At 34.4% G+C, this 20,389-nt stretch overlaps 1 protein-coding gene across 3 annotated transcripts in view; it reads right to left on the reverse strand.

Annotated features, from left to right (window-relative positions):
• Window positions 1-20,389, reverse strand: part of gro (TLE family member transcriptional corepressor groucho) — a 577,477-nt gene that overhangs the window by 72,963 nt on the left and 484,125 nt on the right. For 2 of the 3 annotated variants that reach the window (XM_072523886.1, XM_072523888.1), the window contains exons 5-6: window positions 12,774-12,911; window positions 1,750-1,782 (exon numbers count right to left, since the gene is read on the reverse strand). In XM_072523886.1, coding sequence (XP_072379987.1) covers window positions 1,750-1,782; window positions 12,774-12,911 — 171 coding nt within the window. The remainder of the gene's footprint in view (window positions 1-1,749; window positions 1,783-12,773; window positions 12,912-20,389) is intronic. The other variant, XM_072523889.1, reaches the window with a different exon arrangement.

A 20,389-nucleotide genomic window follows, 5' to 3' on the forward strand; every position in this document is an offset into this window, starting at 1 on the left:
ATTTTGTTACCTACAAACGAGTTCGCTAATGAGAAGGTCTCATGCGATTTGTCGGTAAGTATGTAACAATAACAAAAACTACCCTTAAAGTAGACTACAAACAAAGAAAATTTCTTGTGACAACATTATACACGCAACCCTCGTACGAAACCCTTAATTTCTAACTCTATCTCGTTTTACAGGATGATCCAAGAAAAATGTTAGACTGAAAATTCTGCAATTCAGTTTTTTAATAGAAAAATACACATTTTTTGATAACTTTTTGACAAAAACATCAAATTTTAAAACAAACTCCATAGGCCTTTTCATCAGCCGCCATGTTTTTCGTACAGTTTTTATCAATGACGTATGACTTTTGTATATTATAAGCCGGTCCCTCTTTTTTGTATATTAACACCCTTTCTGCAGTAAAGACGGGTCTCGTCTACATTCAACACATCTTTTGGGTAATATTTACGCATGCTACTTACATCCAGGTCCAGATTCCAGCTCTATTTTATCTCGCAGTATGGGTTTTTTCTACACAACGTCGTAACTTCTCAACAATTGACCTAAATATGACATTTTTCTTTGTGTTAAATTATGCTTGGCATGCCTGCTGCGTGCCTGTAATATGCTGGATCCATAAAATATTTAGAAACCTAAGGAGGATCCGTTATCGTATGCTTTATTGCAAATTAAGTTTCTCACTGTTGGTATTAAGTTGTTGCACAATTCAGGTCAGACGTAGTATGTAAGAAGTAGTCGTAATCCAAGGCCATGTTTTGTTACAGTAAATACTCAATAAATCATAACCCAGAGAAGGCAGAAGTAAAATCGAAGAAAAAAAAAGAAAGAAACTGTAACAATATAACAACCCCGTTACGCCCTCCAGAAGTAGTCGAGAAAATAAAGGAATAAACCTTTGAAAATCGGCGCAGTAAGACGGAGTGAGAAGATGCAGTTTTGTACATTTGTAAGTGCATCAGGAAATTTTGTAAACTAATGCGATCATGAAGAAATGAATGTATTTGGAAAATGCATTTTCTAGAGTTGCAAAATTAAAAAAAATTTAACTCAACAAATATTGAATAAAATACGTCCTATTTGGCTACTCGGGGGTTTTGGGGGGTTAATAATAATTGTTTTGCTAGACCTCATGCAAACCAGGCTATTGATCATGGAACGAAGTTTTGTTTTTCGATTAAACACTTATCAGGCAGTCTACAGGCATCAGATAGTCGTGAGCGTGTTTGGAGAATTTTATCGCCAACAACTTCTTTATGCAAGATAACGCTCGATCAAATATTGGTGTATAAGTAATGGACTACATCGATTTATTGTAAATTGTATGTTTATCTGTTATTCGACGATTTAATTTATTTTGTGGTTTTATGTTAATGTTACACAAATAATTTTTGCATATGTTTATCGTTTTTTCCTTACTGGTTCTAAGAAATGTTGAGTTGAGTTGATGTGTTAAAAACAACGAGTGTTGCAATTATTACCAATTTCTTTCAACAAACCACATTGTTAAATAAGAATCTTCCCCTGGAATCCCATAACGTTATATGAGAAAAGTAAAAAAAATATACAAGACATCATTCTTTGTATTCTGTTGTAGACTAAATATACACATAGAACTAACGCACAAACAGGCAACTAATGCATAAAATATTAAATATTTATGTACTTATGAACGTTTCAAACTTTTTCTTGAATCCTCCCATAATTATCTACTAAAAAAACTAAACTAAAGAAACTACTTACAAGCAATTGTTGAAGGCCTTGTTGTTGCTGTTGCTGGAAACAACAACACAATTTAATGATGATATTTAAAAAACCATCACCTTAAGTGTCTACCCCAATGTTAACATATTACCAATGCCTAATTATTTAGTTTATCCTACAGACAAATATAACACCAAATGTGTATAAAACTGATTAGTCATTAGGCATTGCTAATTCTGTTATAATACTGTAAAAAACAGGATACGTGTGATTCCTCATTACTCTTATCTTTATTATTTATAAAAGTGTCTGTGGATGTATAACGTAATTTGTTTCAAATATTTAGCGTTAGGGTACGTCCAAGATGAACGCTGGTTCTCGAAGTCAGTCAGCCGCGCCGATCGTCGCCGAGTCAGTGTGCAAATAATCCTTCGTATTTAGGCAGCACCTCGTTCGTAAATAAACTCCCAGGCAAATAATCCTTCGTATTTAGGTATAAATGCACCTCCGCGCTGACAGTCTGACTAAGACGTTTACCGGAAAGAAAAAGAACCTTCTATCTGGTTTCAGGCATCTGACGCCGATGAAAATTGATTTTTATTCGTTTACAAGAGTGATTCATGATGGATATCAAGAAATTAAGAAAAAAGGTCCAGGTTAATCCTCCTAAACGGGAGAAGAGAATTAAAACATTGTCACTAAGTAGCAATGCAGCTGCCATTTGTTGTCTTGTAAGTTCCATGCTATACTGATCTGATCACTCAACGCACTACACTGTCAGCGTGGAAAACCAGCGTTCATAATGGCCATATCCTACCAGCCACTCGGAGTCAGACAGTCGTCCTGAGAATCTGAATCTGACTACCAGCTTTTACCAGTCTTCATGTTGGATGTACCTTTAAACGTTTTTATTTTACACTCGAAAAATGTCTTTAGTCTAGGTAAGAATATCCAAGAGTACATGTAAATATCAAATTTTATTACAAAAAAATTGTTATCCTTTTGCAACAGATGTCAATAAGCTAATTAAAGTATTATATATGTGGATGAAGAAAATAAGAAAACAATAAAATTATAGTTTCTGCAGCGTAGCGTATTGTAAATATATAATTGTATGCGATTGACAGCATGACAGCAATTGTCACCCAAATAACAAACGATGAAGTGGTTGAAAAAGTTAAAAAAATAAAGAAAGGTACAGCCGGACCTTTTCAAAAAACAACTTTTCATATTGTCTGACGGAACATGTTTTCCGATTTTCCTGTCTGATGAATGAAACTGGTCGATTTTATGATGTTTAAAATAATTATTAATAACCATCAGACATTGAAAATATATACGTATAAAATCAGTACTTACTACGTGGTACTCTAAGTCTCTGATAGATATATTTAGCCATAACTAGAGTCTGAGGAAAAAAAGTAATTTTACATCGGTTTTCTTAACATGAAAAATGACAAAAGACATTATTTCATCGATATAACGTTAACTTATTTATCGATTTTAAGTATAAAAAAGAAATTAAATGTTTTTATGATCTTAAAAATCCACACCCACTTTGTTTATAAAAAATTGTCGTAATTTGTATAAAAAAATGTCGATATAATCGTAACAATGGTATATTTTCTATTTACTAGGTATCTCATACGACTTACAAGCTATAAATTATTCAAAATATCTCAAGACTATTAGAGAGTATTTATTATAATACATTTAAGTATAGAATACAAAAAAAACAACCTTATCCTACTAACACGACGACAGACGAACGCCTATAGAAAATTTATTAGCTGCGACGGATTACAATAAATTTTTTGATTGACTTTTATGTTTAAACCCACAATTAAAACGTAATTAATTTCATCATGGTTTTCAATATTAAATTATAGGATGTGGGATATTAAATTATACATTTTTCTGGTGTTTATGGCGGTGGGTAGTGGTTTTTCTACAGAATCGTTTAGTACAGGTGTGTTCCGACTAAAGTTATTTATGAGGATATACATAACGGCGGGAAAAATGGCCGCTTTCCGATTGTTATAATATATGAACTCCGGCAAGTGTTTTAAATAACCGTGTTTCGATAATTTATGAGAAGATTATAGCTACTAAAAAGGAATAATATAAAGGATATATAAATATAAAGGAATATTAAGACTCAAATTTTGAATTCAGAATATATTTTGTCGGAGCATCGTAATCGTTCAACGAATTAAACAGACAAAAAATGGATTCACAATTCAAATTATTGTACCAATGTAGGATACTTTTTTTTTCGTGTTTTATGAAGGGGGGGGGGGTCCAAATGTTCGAAACATACCTCGGGTAAATCCGTAAAGGCGTGCCCTGAAGCAACCATTTGCTGTGGGCATCTGCGTCAGGAAGTAAACCAAACTCCAATGCCCGCAGTTCATCCATCTCCTCATATTAGGAATCAGCGACTTCGTCCACTGCGCCACCCTTCTCATCTCGTCCCACTTCCTCTTGTTACACCATTATGGACCTCTTTCTTTCTTCTTTTTTTTTAAGTTCTGTTGCTATGTCTTCATTTCTTCTTCTCTCATATATTCTTCCTCTTTCCTTCACTAGCACGTGCATCGGTAATAATTCCCAGCGCCTCGGCAGAGACTGTTCTGTATGCACATGCCACCCTCAATACTCAATAGACTCTTCCTACCTGCTCGGGTGAGCTGCTTTCTGTACGCCTTTGTTAATCCAGACAGGTGCAGCGTAGAGGACGATCGATTGCACAACATAATGAAGGGCCCTCTCCTCTCAGTTTTGGACCCTCCGATGTTGGGCATAATCCCCCCAATGCGGCTGATCTCAGCGCAGCTCTTTGCGTCAACGCCTTTACGTGCCCCCCACCTTCCGTTTTGACTCAGAGTTCACGCATTTCTTTGGAACCACTCTCTTTCCTACACATTCGAATGTTATCCCACCCCTTTTCCTTGGTCCCTTGAGAACTATAGTTATAGTCTCACATAATGATTAGGCAATATAGAATACTGGTAAGGCCACAAATCAGCCACCGCATTAAAAAGTTTAGGTAACATTGAATCTTCTTGTCTAACCCCGCTATATTTTTATGCGATTACTATTAGTATGTAATTTGACAGTGGTTGTTGCCTGTAGGTGTCAATTGTATACTAGTTTTATACACCTATAATCATGTGTCAAAGACTTTGTTAAAGTCGATAAATATATTAGCACTAGAGGTTTATTCTATTCCACTACTTTCTCTATTAGGGTTTTTATACTTTGTGAATGGCCATTAGTTTCGTAACTTTTTCGGAATCCTGCTTGTTCTCTTGATTGATAAATCTCTAATTTTCTTTCCATTCTAACTATTATTCGCGTAAACAGCTTATATATAGCGCTGACGAGGCTAATCGGTCTGTAATTCTCTAAATTTGCTTTGTCTCTGCTTTATGTAATAGAATCTTAGTGGCGTTGTTTCAGTCTGTTGGAATATTGGGGTTGTGAACGCAGATATTGAAAAGGAGTTTAGTTTTTTAAGTAATATATCTCCTTCAATAATTGTTAGTGCTTCTGACACTATTCCATCTTCGCCAGGGATCCTTTTCTGCGCCTGAGATCATTTTCTTCAGGGCTTCTTTGATTTCTGATTTTGTTATGCATTAAATCTTATCCTTGGTTTAGTACCCCAGTTTTTACTATATATTGGAGGTTGCGTATTGTTATCTTTTTCTCTTGATCTTTAAAGCTCTGTGTAGAACTCTTCGACTATTGTTAACATTTCATCTCTATTCGTAGTTTCTTCCCTAACTTTGTTTCTTAGTTTGCTAATTTGTATTTTTCCCTTTTGCACGCTCCTTCTCAAAACTTTCATGTCCTTATTTTGCTCTATTGCTTGTTCATTTTTTTTACTTTGTAGTGTCTTATTGCCTTTGTGATCATCTTATTTATTTTATTTCGCGCTTATTTCTCCTTTCATCTGTCGCCTTAGTTCTATAAGGGTTTGCGTGGGTAGATTTAGTTTTTCATCCTCTTTGTTTGTTCGACAAAATTTAGTTTGAGCCTGTTGCATTGTGTTGACTATTTGACTGTTCAATATATTGATGTCTGTTATTGTTGTGTATTTCAATCTTAGATTAAAGGTCGTGGCATATTATCGTGCACGTTGCGTTTCCAGCACATATCGTTTCCGAAAAATATAATTTAAATGGTTTTAAATATGAACAACGCACACTGTCCGGAACATTGCGTTTCAGACACTTGTTCAGTATATTCGAACACAATATTTTACTGATGCCGACGGCTGCGTAACGAGTCGTAACCGGTTTGTAAGGATAATGTTAATTAGATACCCGTCGTTTTCCCCTTGTTGTTTATTTAGGTCTTTGTTTGATTTTGATACAGAGTATTTAAAAAAAAATAATTTTCGAGGCTGTTTTTAATAGGAATTTAATAATAATTAATAGGTTTAACAATTATTTTAGAATGAATAGGATTCAGTTTAAATATGTTTTAAGTTTAATTTCACCTTCAGTTAAAACACAAAATACTACATTTAACGAAGCCATACGTATCAAACCAAAAAGTATTTTTAAAAAGAAGAGGTATCACTTCCGTACAAAAGTCCTACTTGTTTATCACTTCCGTGATTAATTGTCAGAAAGCAATAAAAACACATGCATAAATGACAAAATAGCCTCGAAAATTATTTTTTTAAATACTCTATATCAAAATCAAACAAGTTCCTAAATAAACAACAAGGGGAGAACGACGGACATCTAATGCACATTATCCTTACCAACCGGTTACGACCTATGTCCCGGACAGTGTGCGTTATTCATATTTAAAACAATTTAAATTTTATTTTTCGGAAACTAAACGCTATGTGCTGGAAACGCAACGTGCACGATAATATGCCACGACCTTTAATCTAAGATTTCAATGAATTTATCAAAATATTTTTCGAAATGCTGAATATTTGCTGGTTTTGTCCATTTCTTTGATTGTTTCTTATTTATCATTTTGAATGTTTCTTTTTCGCTCGATATCATTATTTTCGCTCTGAATAGCCTATGATCACTGCTTGTACTAAACTTGTTTAACACATTTACGGCTTTAAATAATTTTTTTTTGTTTGTTAAGAAATAGTCGATTTCGTTCCTTGTATTTCCATCAGGGATTTCCCATATTCATCTTGTGTGTTTTTTCTTTTTAAAGAAGCTGGTCATTTGACAGAGATTGTTTTTCAAAGGTAAAGTTAACTGTTGTTTTGCCTCTATCGTTTCTTACTTCACCTATAAAATTTCTAATTATTTCAGAGGGGTCTTCTTTAGTGCCTATTTTGGCGTTGAAATCGCCACCTATTATTAATAAATGGCCAGAATTTTCCTTGATTGAAAAGGAATTTTTATCGTAGAATCTTCTTCTTCGACTTCTTCGTCTGGATGTCCTATAGTAGGGTCGTACACTTGAGTGATCCTCAGGATAAATCTTGCGCTTACATTCATGGTAGACACCCCTGTTGAGGTTTGGTTTATTGATACAATTCCGTTGGCAATTATTTTGTGAATAAAGAAACCGACGCATCCGACTGGCAATTCCTCTTCTCTTTTGTAGTACCATAAATGGCCTGATGAGAGTGTGATAAGACTTTTGCTTTTTCTTTGAAACCTTTTCAAGTAGTTCGCAAGATAAGACACTACGAGTACTTGTGTCCTCTTCGACAATCATTCGGCGACTCTTATTGTGGTTTTTCGTGACTTGAGGAAAGAAAAAGATTCTACTCTTCAGCGATGAACAGCTGTAGACCATTCCTGTCTAGAAAAGACACTACGAGTACTTGTGCCTTTTCGACAATCATTCGGCGACTCTTATTGTGATTTTTCGTGATTTGAGGAAAGAAAAAGATTCTACTCTTCAGCGATGAACAGCTGTAGACCATTCCTGTCTATTGTATTGATAGCCGTCTACACCCTCGATAATAAAAAGGTCAGTGTAATTCTCTGAAGTTAGCGGCTGATTCCACTAAAGCCATAAAGATAGAAATAAGCGTAGGAATGAATATATAAATATTTTTGTATATAGTGTATAATAGGTATTTCTATAATAGGTGAATATTTGTGTCAGAATTTCGTACATGTGGGTTTTATAATTTACCTACATTCTATAAGAGAAAGAAATTGAATAAAAATATTAATTGTTGTAGTAGAAAAAAATGTTTGAGACACCTAAAAGAATCGATTAGAAAGAATGGATTCAAAATAAACCCACCAAGACCGTTAGGGACAACGGTCGCTTAAAAAGCTGATTTCTTGATTGGTGTATATTAGTTATATGGTTCCTGTAAGTTTAAGCTATTTTCGTTTTATATAGAAGAAAAAAGTTCTAATAACGTCGTATTTTCTCATTTTTTGAAGTTAATTGTAACGGCGTTCCACTTAGCGCGCAAAAACATCGCTACCGATATACATTTACTGCACGCCCACCTAAAAAACGGTCGTTAGAGGTAATAAATGACACAAACAAAGTTATAAAATTAATAACAACGTCAGAAACAACAATTACTATTAAACTCCATGGAAATATCAACGAAATAAAACTATTATATACCATAAATCTCATTTATTATTTAAAATTTTAATATTTATACGACGTACTGCTGGTAAATCGTTCTAATTTATCACTGAATTCATTTATTTTTGTAACAGTTAATAACGAATAGCGGAAATGCTAGTACACACTTCATAAAAATCACACAATGTATGAAAAGCTGCAATAAAAAACCCCAAAAATACTCTCGTATAACCGTTTTTGTGTAATGTTCTCGTTCGTCTGTCATCGATTACAACCATCTGTCACACACGTATCAGAAAACGTATCTAACAACTCTAACCCCTAAAATTGACCGCCAAAATTCAATAGAACTCTAAAAAAGCCAAAACAAAATCGTGTCAATCATTACAAATTGGATTACAATTATGTTAAAAGTATAAAATAATCTTTGTTTTATTTCAAACAGAGTCAGTTAAAAACAACATATAAAAATGGTAATACAGTTTTTGCCAACTTTAGTTAAATTATGAAAAATCTCAAAGAGATTGCAGGAATTGCATTTATCTACAACTGTATTTTATTAAATTCTGTAAACATTTTTTGTAATTATCGTAGTAATAATGATGAACTTCATCAACATGGGAAACAACGCAACGGTGGAACATCGTGAAACCTCATGGAAATCATTTTTCATAAATCTTTGCAAATTATTGGTTACGTAAATGGTCTCAAATAGTCAATCACTCATAATTATCAAAAAAAAAAAACGAAAGACGACCCAAGGGAAGTTACTTTGTGAATTGTCACAACTTACTTTGTGAATTAAATTTCAAAGGCCTCGGAACAAAAGAATTAGAATCCAGAGAGTTCAGAAACATAAAGGCAAACATAGCTATTTTAACAGAAATGAATAATAAAACCAAAGCACTGTCGAAAGCAACCATTGCGCATGTTCCGTGTTTACTACGGTGATCAACTGAATCGGTCTTTTCAGAAACATGAGCCAATTTTTGGCAATATTGACATTTCTTCATAAACCCGTTTTTTATACGTCAACGCACCATTCTAAGCAGAAACGACATCAGTCTCGACTTGCTGTAATAAACTACTGCTTAATATAAATACCCACTCCATTCGAAAACCACATAAGTCATGTGATAAAATGCGTTAGGTTTTCACGGCCATCGTCTAACTTGTTAAACTGTTTGTTCGGGCTATTAGGCCGTAGTCTTCTGTTACGATAGATGGTGACGTGTCGTATGACTCAGAACGGTAAACATGTTTATCACTAATATGCTTATTCATTCGAGTATTTTCTAGGTAATGCCTACCTGACAACATCCTTTGTTATAAAAACAACAGTTCGAAACGTCTGGAGACGAGCCGATGTGAAAATACCAGTTTGCCGTTACCATTTCGCCGCCGCTCAGTCTGGTCGAGAGGGCCGTCGACTTTTCGAGATAACGGCAGTTTATGTATATAAATGAAACGTTTTATATGGAAGAACAAATTGTACGCACGAATTATAATAAATTGTATAATTCAGATAAATTATTTAATAAACACTTTAATAAATTTATAAGTGTTATAAATAGAACCTTTTAATAAATAAATAATAGATAAATTAGAATTATTAGAAATATTACACTTCTAAGATTAGTTCTCGACGTTTCGCCAACACTAGGGGTTGGCATCTTCTGGAGATATTACTGCTTCGCTTGTAAGCTGAAACTGACGTCAGTTTCAGCTTACAATTGAAGCAGTAACATCTCCAGAAGAAGCCAACCCCTAGTGTTGGCGAAACGTCGAGAACTAATCTCAGAAGACAACGGCCTAACAGTCCGAATAAACAGTTTAACAAGTTTCCCATGAGTCATGTTGTTTCGGTGCGGAATTGTCATTTGTCAACAAAACGATCAAGATGGCTGCAATAAATGACACAAATAATGATCTGAATTTAGAAAAAAGTAAAAAAAAGTGGTAAAAAAGACAATTATAAGTCAGAGATTATTAAGAAAGCGAGGTTGTGTGGGGAAGAATATGAAAATTGTAAAGGTAATGTTGTACCTGCAAGAAAACCAGGAGGAGACTGTCGGTAAGTTTAAAGGTTAAGATAGTTTTAAAACGTAAAATTATAATATTTTTTGAAGTTGTCACTGGAAGTGCTTTGAAAAAGGTAATGCGGATGTAAGGGCTAAAATATTCGCCAAATTCAGAAGCATGCTTACCAAGAATGCACAAAATTCATACTTACAAGGGTTTATAGGAAAGTGTGAAGTAAAAAAGAGACGACCACGAAATGAAAATCCAAAGAATAGAAGATATAATATTGGTTATTCCGTGACCGGCTCGGGTGTCAAAATTATTGTTTACAAAAAAGCTTTCATGGGAATTCACACTGTGAGTCATGAAAGAATTTGATGAATTTCTAAGCTTCTTGTACAAGGAAAAGCACCACTAGATAAACGTGGGAAACATATTTTAGGGAATGCTAAATCTGAAAATTTAATAGAACAGTTAACGACTCATATTGGGAGTTTTTCCACTAAGATCTCACATTACACAGGGAATTAGAAGCATTACTTAGACAAAACATTGAATGTGCGAATTATGTATGACCTATTTTGTGCCAAATTTCCTGATAATAATAATATCTGGCTTATCGGCCGTTGCGGAATTATCTGTACATAAAAGACGTGCAAAGAGTTCTACAATAAAATGGCAGAAATTGTAGAAATATGCAACTGTATGTGGCCTGACGTTTGATTATATGTAAATATTCAACTTCCACTTATTCCTGTACAAAAGACTTTTCACTTACGTCAACGTCTTCGTAATTCACAATATGCAAAAAAACAAGGGATGTTTTACACCTACCACGAGGGACAAGCCAGAAAGGGTCCCAATGAAGTTGCTTCATATCTTATGGATTATATCAAGTCTGAAGTGCCTACTGCTGTGAAACATCTTCACTTAATTTCTGACAACTGTGCCGGTCAAAACCGGAATCATACTGTAGTGGGATTTCTACTTTTGTTAGTAGATACTGTAAGTTTTAAAACCATAAACCAGTACATTCCACAACGTTCTCATTCCTTTTTTCGAACGATAGAAAATTTGCGGCAATTAAAAAGAGTCATAAAAAACTTTGAACGTGTTGACCATTCAAAAGAATACACAGAAATGATACTAAATTCTACATGATACAAAAAGTTTTTGGTTAAATGGTGGAAACATCGTATATTTTTGAATTTAAAAAGTGGTGGCCTAAACATTACAAAAAAACGTGTTTGTCTACCGACTCAATGGGCAGAAAAGAAAAGGATAAAAAAATCACTTTCCAGATTTCAATCTATTACCATTTTCATATTCTTCAAACCATCCAGGGACTGTAACAGTATCGGAATATATTAATGGTTTTATCACTAACAGCTTTAAACTTAAAATAAGAGATAGAATTCCATTTTTACCAACAGTTCTGGTCTATCCGGATGGTAAAGTACCAATTAATAAAAAAAATTGAAGATACACGCAAGCTCATGGACTACATACCAGAGGAAATAAGATCATTTTTTGAAGAGATTATGCAGTGGCCTACTACTGATGCAATTAATGATGATTAATGCTTATACTTTGTTTGACAGACAATAAAATTTCCAAAAAATATTTTTTTTTATTTCTGTTCTAAAACAACATTTTTTTTAAACCATAATCTAACTTAAGAAAAACAATTTTTACAAAAAATAATTATTAGAAATATTATTGCAACAATTAATTTTAAAGCAGTTTTCTTAAAGCGCTTTAAAACAGTTTTTTGTGATTTACTTAAAACTATAATTTCTGACTCATGTTGTTTCTGAAATGACCGATTCAACTGTGGAATAAAATAAAAAGAAGATACACATTCATCCATGAAAGAATAGTAGTCGCAAAGTTTAACATAGAAAGAAGACATGAGGTAGTAAGTGATATATATTCCCAGTGGTTGGCTTTATACCATAGATTAAAAAAACTTACAATGAAGTAAAAACTTTTATTAGTAAAATTTTAAAAACTTATTCAAAATGGATTTATAAATTTTCAGAACATCTTCGATCGCATCAGATCATCATCAGCGAAAAATGTCTATAAAGTAGTTGGAACTAGCCACATAATGAGGTCAGATGACCCGTAAATTACACAATTTAAATAACGAACTTTGGTATACTACAAAAAAAGTTTAATTGACACACCGCTTGCTCTGTAATGTCATTTAACTTACTACAAAATAATGATAAATACTACAAGATAATGATAAAAACTTCTTGGAGTTCATATCGTTTCTGTGTTAGGCTATGAACATCTTCAGGTGAAATAGATAAATATTTTTTTTGGGCAAAAGTAATTTATTACGATTACATTTTTTTAAAATAACTGCCTAAAAGTAATCGTCAAAAAGATTTTATAGACTTACATCTCAGTTATGCCACAACTTTGTTTTGGTTAAACCACTAAATCTACTTTACTATCTATCAACATATTGACCAACTTACCCCTATGATAGAATTTAGCTCAGCCATCGTGACTTGTTTGGCCCTTTCGACAGCTGTGGCTACTTGTTGTTGATGTTCTTGGGCGAGGAAGGGCAGCACTTGGGCGATGATTGCGTTTAAGCGTTTTGCTATTTCAGTCTGTAACATTAGAAACATGAAACCATAAGATACGACAATACACAGGATGTAATATCGTCGGTTTGTATACATAGGGGGTGTATTTTAAGCGTGTAAAATTTAATTTATACGGGTGGGTTAGTCTTGGTTGCTTCCAATAATTGCGACAGCTGGCAGTTTTGTTTTTAATGTGATATTTGGTTATATATTAGGAAAAACAGAAGTGGCATAAATTTATCTAACCAAAACTAATAGAATAAGGATCTTTTTGTATAGTCAATTAAAAAACATTTATATAATTAATAAATCCTGTAAAAGTTAATAAGTATACGAGCACCTTCCTATATAAGTTGGCCCACCTATGGAATTTGCAGTTTAAGTCGATTACCATAAACAAATTATACTCTGCATGTTTTTATAAGTTCCTATATTATAATATGGCATTTTTATTCATTTTTATTAAAAACATTACCATTATGGATATTTATTTATTCACTTACATTCACCTGTATTAGGTGTATTCACTTATGTTAACATACGTTGATTTTTTCATAATAATGTTAAATCCAGAGGCAGCTATGGAAAAATGACATCAAAATAATAATATTGTCAGTTAATGTCAAATTTATTTTGTAGTATTGTAAAGCTTTTTGTCGTTTGTGGATTGGGTCGAGGTAAAGTTATCGATGAGAAAATTTGTTCAATCATTATTAGATTTTTTTAGTTCTGAAAAATTAAATTAGGAAATCGCAAATATGGTGCAATTGTCACGCTATAGTGTAAGAAATATAGTAAGAAGATACAAAACTACAGGTTCGGTCGTCACAAAACCTAGAAATGTACAAAAAAGTAAAATAACCGAAGCAGATCGAAGGGCATTAAGACGCATTATAGTGAAAAATCGACGAACAAATTATATGGAGTTAAGCGTTACTGCCTGTGACAACCAGTTAGACAGAGGTCCCAGTATACTGAATTCGGAAGTCAAAAAGGCAATACAGCAAGCCAAAACCAATAAAGCACCTGGACCAGATCAAATCCCTGTTGAGCTACTTAAACTTTTGGATGAGGAAAGCATTGCCTGCTTAACCACTTTCTTCAACAAAATTTACAACGAAGGAAAAATACCAGATGATTGGTTAGAGTCACTGTTTATAACATTACCAAAGAAAAGCAGGCCAACCAAATGCAGCGATTTTAGACTAATTTGTTTGATGAGTTAGTTTGATGAGTCACACACTGAAGATACTCTTACGAATTATACAAAACCGAGTATTCCTTCTATGCGAAAGTAGGATGGGTAATAAGCAATTTGGATTTAGAAACGGTCTAGGAACTAGAGAGGCACCATTCTGTATGCGCGTTCTATTACAAAAAAGTTGTGAATTCCGAAAGAATGTTTATGTTTGTTTCATCGACTTCGAGAAGGCGTTCGACAGAGTACAACACGATACACTTTTCGATTGCCTACGGGCAGCAGGACTTGACCACTATGATATAAGACTGCTGAAATACTTATATTACAATCAAGTAGCCTCTATCCAAATTGAAGACAGTGCGACTGAAAAAATATCCATCAAACGTGGAGTACGGCAGGGTTGTGTTTTGTCACCCACTCTTTTTAATCTGTACTCTGAAGAAATCTTTAGGGAGGCTTTGGATGACAGACAAGAGGGAGTAAGACTAGGTGGAGAAGTAATCAACAATATTAGATACGCTGACGATACAGCCATTCTTGCAGAAAATTTACAAGATCTCCATATATATATATTTAGGGATTCTACAGTATTCACTGCCTTCCCTCGCTCAACCGTTTCCATCTCTCTCTGTTGTTCCATTCTCCATCGTTTAGTCCTCTCTTACTCATGGCGTCGTCTACTTCGTTCCTCCAGGATTTTCGGGGTCGTCCTCTTTTCCTCCTTCCTATGGGGCTCCATTCGGTTATTTTCTTTATCCATCTGCTGTCGCTAGTTCTTCTTACATGTCCATACCACTTTAGTCTTTTTTGTTCTATATATGTTAGTATGTCTGTTTCTATTGATGTTCTTTGCTTTATTTCGTCATTACTTCTCCTATCCATTCTTGTTACTCTGCAGCATCTTCGCAGGCATTCCATCTCTGTTGCTATTATCTTACTGCTGGTTTTCTTGTTTATGATCCAATTTTCAGCCCCATATGTCATAATACTTCGCACTAATGTTTTATAAATCTGCGTTTTTGTCTTCATATTTAGGTGTCTATCCCACCATACTGAGTTAAGTTGTCGGATTGCTGTTCTTGTTTGTCCTAATCTTTGTGTAATTTCTTCCTCTGTTGTTGCCTTTTTCGTGATTATAAAGCCCAGGTATTTGAATTTATCCTTTCCTTTGATTGTTACGTTGTCATCAATCTGTAGATCTTCTATGTCTTCTTCACTTGTAGAGAGGTACTCTGTTTTCGCGAGGTTAATATCTAGGCCAGCCTTGGTATATTCTTCTTGTAGTTTCTTCATCATGTAGCTGAGGTCGTCTTGGTCTTGTGCAATCACTACTTGATCGTCTGCAAAACTTAATGTATATAGGTATTCGTTCCGTACCGGTACTCCCATGCCTTCGCATTTTCTTTTCCATGTAGTCAAGGCTTTCTCTAAGTATATTTTGAATAGGGTTGGAGATGTGGAACAACCCTGCAGGAGCCCTTTTGTTGTGGTGAAGTCTCCTATGATTCTTGTTCCCATTTTAATGGACACTTTATTTTCTTTATACAGAGCTTTTGTAGCTTCTATGAGTTCCGTCTGTATTTCTAATTTGTACATTGCCTCCCATAGTTCTGACCTTGGTACAGAGTCAAGATCTCCAAACATTACTAAATCTAGTCAGTGAAGCAAGTTATCGGAGAGGCCTAAAAATCAACATTTCAAAGACAAAGTGGATGGCAGTTGGAAAGATCAATATAGATCAAGGTCTGATTTCTCTTAATGGAAAGGAGATCGAAAGGGTAAATCATTTCGAATACCTTGGCAGCTGGTTAAATGTAAATTGTGACTCTGATGGAGAGATAATAACCAGGATCGAAATATCACGTAAGGTTTTTATGACCTGGAAACCAGTTTTATGCAACAGAAACCTGTCAATAAATATTCGTAAGAAGGTCTTGAAATGTTATGTGTGGTCCATCCTATTGTATGGTTGTGAGACATGGACGTTAAAAACCACAATGCTAAACAAGTTAGAAGCATTCGAATTGTGGTGCTATAGACGAATCCTAAAGATATCGTTGGTTTCGCACACTTCCAATGAAGATGTTCTTCAAATGATCAATTCAGAACGTCTGCTCATAAACACCATAAAGAGGAAAAAAACAGAATACTTCGGCCATATAATTAGAGGACCTAAATACCATCTACTTCGCCTTATAATACAAGGAAAAGTGGAAGGAAAGAGATGGATTGGTCGAAAGAAACTTTCATGGCTGCGTAATATTAGACGATGGTGTGGTTCCACAGTAGAAGAATTATTTCGCGCAGCAGCCGACAGAGAAAGGTTTCAGGAAATTGTAAACATGATGACGGCCAACGTCTGAATACGGACACGGCACCCAAAGAGGAAGAAGCGTTTTATGAAGTGGAGTTATTGGAAGAGACGTTTCTAGATCTACATGTCATCGAGAGGTCCATAAATTAGGATTTGGTACTTACAAAGTAAGTTTTATAGTTGAAAAAATGAGTACGAATTGTTTTTAATAAATTTCATTTTATTTTAGGCTAAGGAAAAGCCTAACATTTTTAACATTACAACAAAAGAAAAATAGAGTAAGATGATCAAAAGAGCATAAAGATTGGACTCAGTCGCAATGGGATTTAATACAATGGAGTGATGAGTCCAGATTTAAAGTGTGTTTTGGGGACTCGTCATTCTCAGGAAAAATGAAGCTTTCCATCCCGACTGTCTGAAGAGAAAAGTCAAATTTCCTGCATCTGTCGTGATCTAGGGCAGCATGTCGTCTAAAGGTATGGGAAATTTGCATTTTATCGATGGGATTGTAAACACGGACAAATATTTGAATATTTTAGAAGAATCTCTTTTACCGATTATGGAACACCGTTTAACATCAACGGAAGATTTTGTCTTACAACAGGACGGCGCAGGTTGTCATACTTCAAAAAGAGTTTAAAATGTATTGAAAACCATGGCATACCACTTTTGAAATGGGTTTCTAAGAGTCCCAACTTGTCCCCGATAGAGACTTTGTGGCGCGAAATAAAAAAAGCTTTGAGAAAACATCCTGCCAGGTCGGTCAACGAATTGAAGGAATAATTGCAAGAAATATGGGATTCGTTTATATTAAAATTTTGTCAGAACTTGGTAAAAACTATGCCTCGAAGAATTGTGGATGTCATTAAAAATAAAGAGGATTAAAACTTCTAAAATTTAAGCTGCGCTTTTATTTTTGTTCTCTAAAATTTAATTTTCAACTGTTGGGCCAACAATTCGAATGTAATACATACTGCAGATAAATGTTAAAGCTTAGTACCCACATCCAAATATAAAATTTACATATTTTATGTTTTTCTTACAGCATTTTTTCAGTATCCGAAAATTAGTTTACGGATTTTAATTTGATTTGGTAAGAAGGTGTATATTTTTAATTTGTCATTTTGTCGAGAATATCCCAGGTTCACTATCCCATGCATGTTTTCCTCTTCCTCCTACTTGCACAATTTTCTAATTAATTGATTCGATGATCCCAACGAATATAGACGTTCATAACGTTAACAAAAATATGCATTCCTTAACAAGAATTGTCCCTCAATTCAGACGGTGTAAAAAAAATAAGTTTTGTAACCCGGTCGATAGGGGCGCTAATAATCAATCTTTGTCCAGTTCATATACAAACTTTTGGTAGTGGTTGTAATATGAAGCTTTTAGCGAACGACACATCTTTATCTGCACCGCGATAGATACAGTTTTCGAAACAATATAGATAAAGAAATTAGAAAAAAAAACAGATTTGGAAAGTAAACATCGAATACATGGGGAGAACAATTTACAGGAAACTGAGACGTAAAAAACGGGATGAAGATTGCTCAAGCTTCGGCTTCGGTTTAAAAGGCGCTAGGATGTTTTCCTGGCGTGAAGTACATCCGGTTTCGAATTCTACCGGGTGAAAACTTTAGAATTTAAATTATTAGTAAGATCAGCACGGCGAAAATGAATATATTCCAAAGCCAATAATGTCAAAAACCAATAAACATTCTTGTTTAAAATAAGAATGGACGACTTATTTTTATCAATTAACTAAAAAAGACAGAAAAAAGAGGAACAAAGAGACTTACAAGCAATAAGAAAAAAGAGACGTAAACAATTGATTGATTGATGAAAAAAAGTTTTCCATAAAAATAAACAATTTTTGACATCACCCGGTATGTAGATACAATTCATGTCGTACATGATAGTAGGTGTGGGTTAAACAACACAACATACAAAGTTCAACCGTTAATTATTACATAATTAGCTGGCTAGTCAACTGCTGTGCCGTGTCATGTCGCTTACTCCTATCGTGCCGTAAATGCGGTGTTATTACAATAAATTGGCGGTGACTATCTAACCAGACGGTAGGAAAATTAAGACAAAAAATTACAAAAATGTTCCGAATCAAAGAGTTTGAAAAAAGAAGCAACAACATGTTTGGAAAAAGTCACTTACTTTTCTTTTCGCATTAAGTTGTGTTATCTTGAAGTAGAAAGCGTAAAAAAATTGTTTTCAGTAGTAATCACATCTACATATTTGTCCGATTTAAATTTCCTTTTCGGGCTATATCACAGAACGTTTTCGGAATGACTAGTCCATCATCAGTGTTGTTACTAAGTGTAGATGTGTGAAGCCACTAAATATAAGGGTAAAAACCCTTTAATGTTGTTAAGTTAGTTTTAAATTACATTTTGTTGCTGATTATATTATAGGATGTTAAAGTTTTAAACAGAATTCACTTCATGGCAACGTAAGACTCCCAAACTGGGGTTGCTGTCCCTGGGCTGTAGTCTTTATATTGGACCTTTAGGTATAATAGTTTTAAGAAAGCGTATGCCAGTTCCTCTTGAAGAGTTTCTATATTAAATTGGACTCTGTACGGACACTGATTAAAAAATGAGTTCCCAGTAAATCTGTCAAGATTTTGAGAGATATGTTCTAGGGAGGAACAACTGGTGTTAGGACAGGTGTGAGACTGATAAATATCATGTGATAGCACTGGATCAGATAATAATTCCAAAATGAGATTCTTTCGAGTTTAATGTAAACTGATGATGTGTTAATAGGAAAAATATTCATTTGTTGATCAAGGTAATACTAGAAATCAGATAGTAACTTTCGATGGTTATGACCACATATTGGTTTGACCCAAAATCACACTTAATGAGAAAATTTTTTCGAAGCAAAGACGCCGCAAAGAGATAAAACAAAGACCATGTCATCATCATCATTGTTACTATAGCCCTAGGGAAGCCTTGATCTATAGTCTGTCATAATCGTACCTGTTCATTGACAACCATTGCTAATTTATTGATCCATTTACTAGATGTCTTCTTCTTCTTCTTCTTACGGTGCCTATTCGTTCCGGATGTTGGCGATCAGCATAGCTATCCTAACTTTACTTGCAGCTATTCGCAATAGTCCGGTTGTAGACGTATTTAACCACTTCCTTAGGTTTTGAAGATAAGATATTCTTCTTCTCCCTGGTCTTCTCTTTCCAAATACCTTGCCCTGAAGAATGTGTTGCAGTAAGCCATATCTACGTTCATTTCTCATAACATGTCCAAAACATTCTAATTTGCGCTCTTTGATTGTGTTAGTGATCTCGCATTCCTTGCCCATTTTACGTAAAACCTCAATATTAGTCACACGATCCTTCCATGAAATTCGTACGATGCACCTGTAACACCGCATCTCGAAGGCTTCGAGCTTTCCTAAAAAAGCTTTCGAGAGCATCCATGTCTCTACTCCGTATAATAGTGTAGAAAATACGTAGCATCTGATAATAGAGATTTTGGTCTTCTTTTTCTACAGCCTTAAGTAATCCAACTTTGGACATAGGCCTCCCCCAAATAAATCCAGTGTTTTCTATTTAGTGCCACTTGATTTCAGTTGTGTCCTCCGATCTTCTTAATGTCATCAGTCCATCTCATTTGTGGTCTTCCTTAGCTTCTCTTTCCTAACCATGGTCTCCATTGTTGTATTTCGTGGTTCCATCTTTTACAAAATAAATAGATAAAAGATGAAAAAAAGAGATTTTGGTACTAAGTGGTGACTTTTGAAAAGAGACTTCATCTTTACGAACGCTGATCTTGCTTTCCCGTTGATGCCTTGTTTTATTTCAGTAGAGTGGTCCCATTGACTGTTTATGATAGTACCAATATATGTGTAGCTGTTTACCCTGTCAATTGGCTGTTGGTTTACTCAAAGATGTGTATTTAATATTTCGCGCTTACTAACTACCATGTACTTTGTGTTGTTCGTATTGAG

This window comes from Diabrotica undecimpunctata, chromosome 2, assembly GCF_040954645.1.
Source record: "Diabrotica undecimpunctata isolate CICGRU chromosome 2, icDiaUnde3, whole genome shotgun sequence".
Lineage (NCBI taxonomy): Eukaryota > Metazoa > Arthropoda > Insecta > Coleoptera > Chrysomelidae > Diabrotica > Diabrotica undecimpunctata.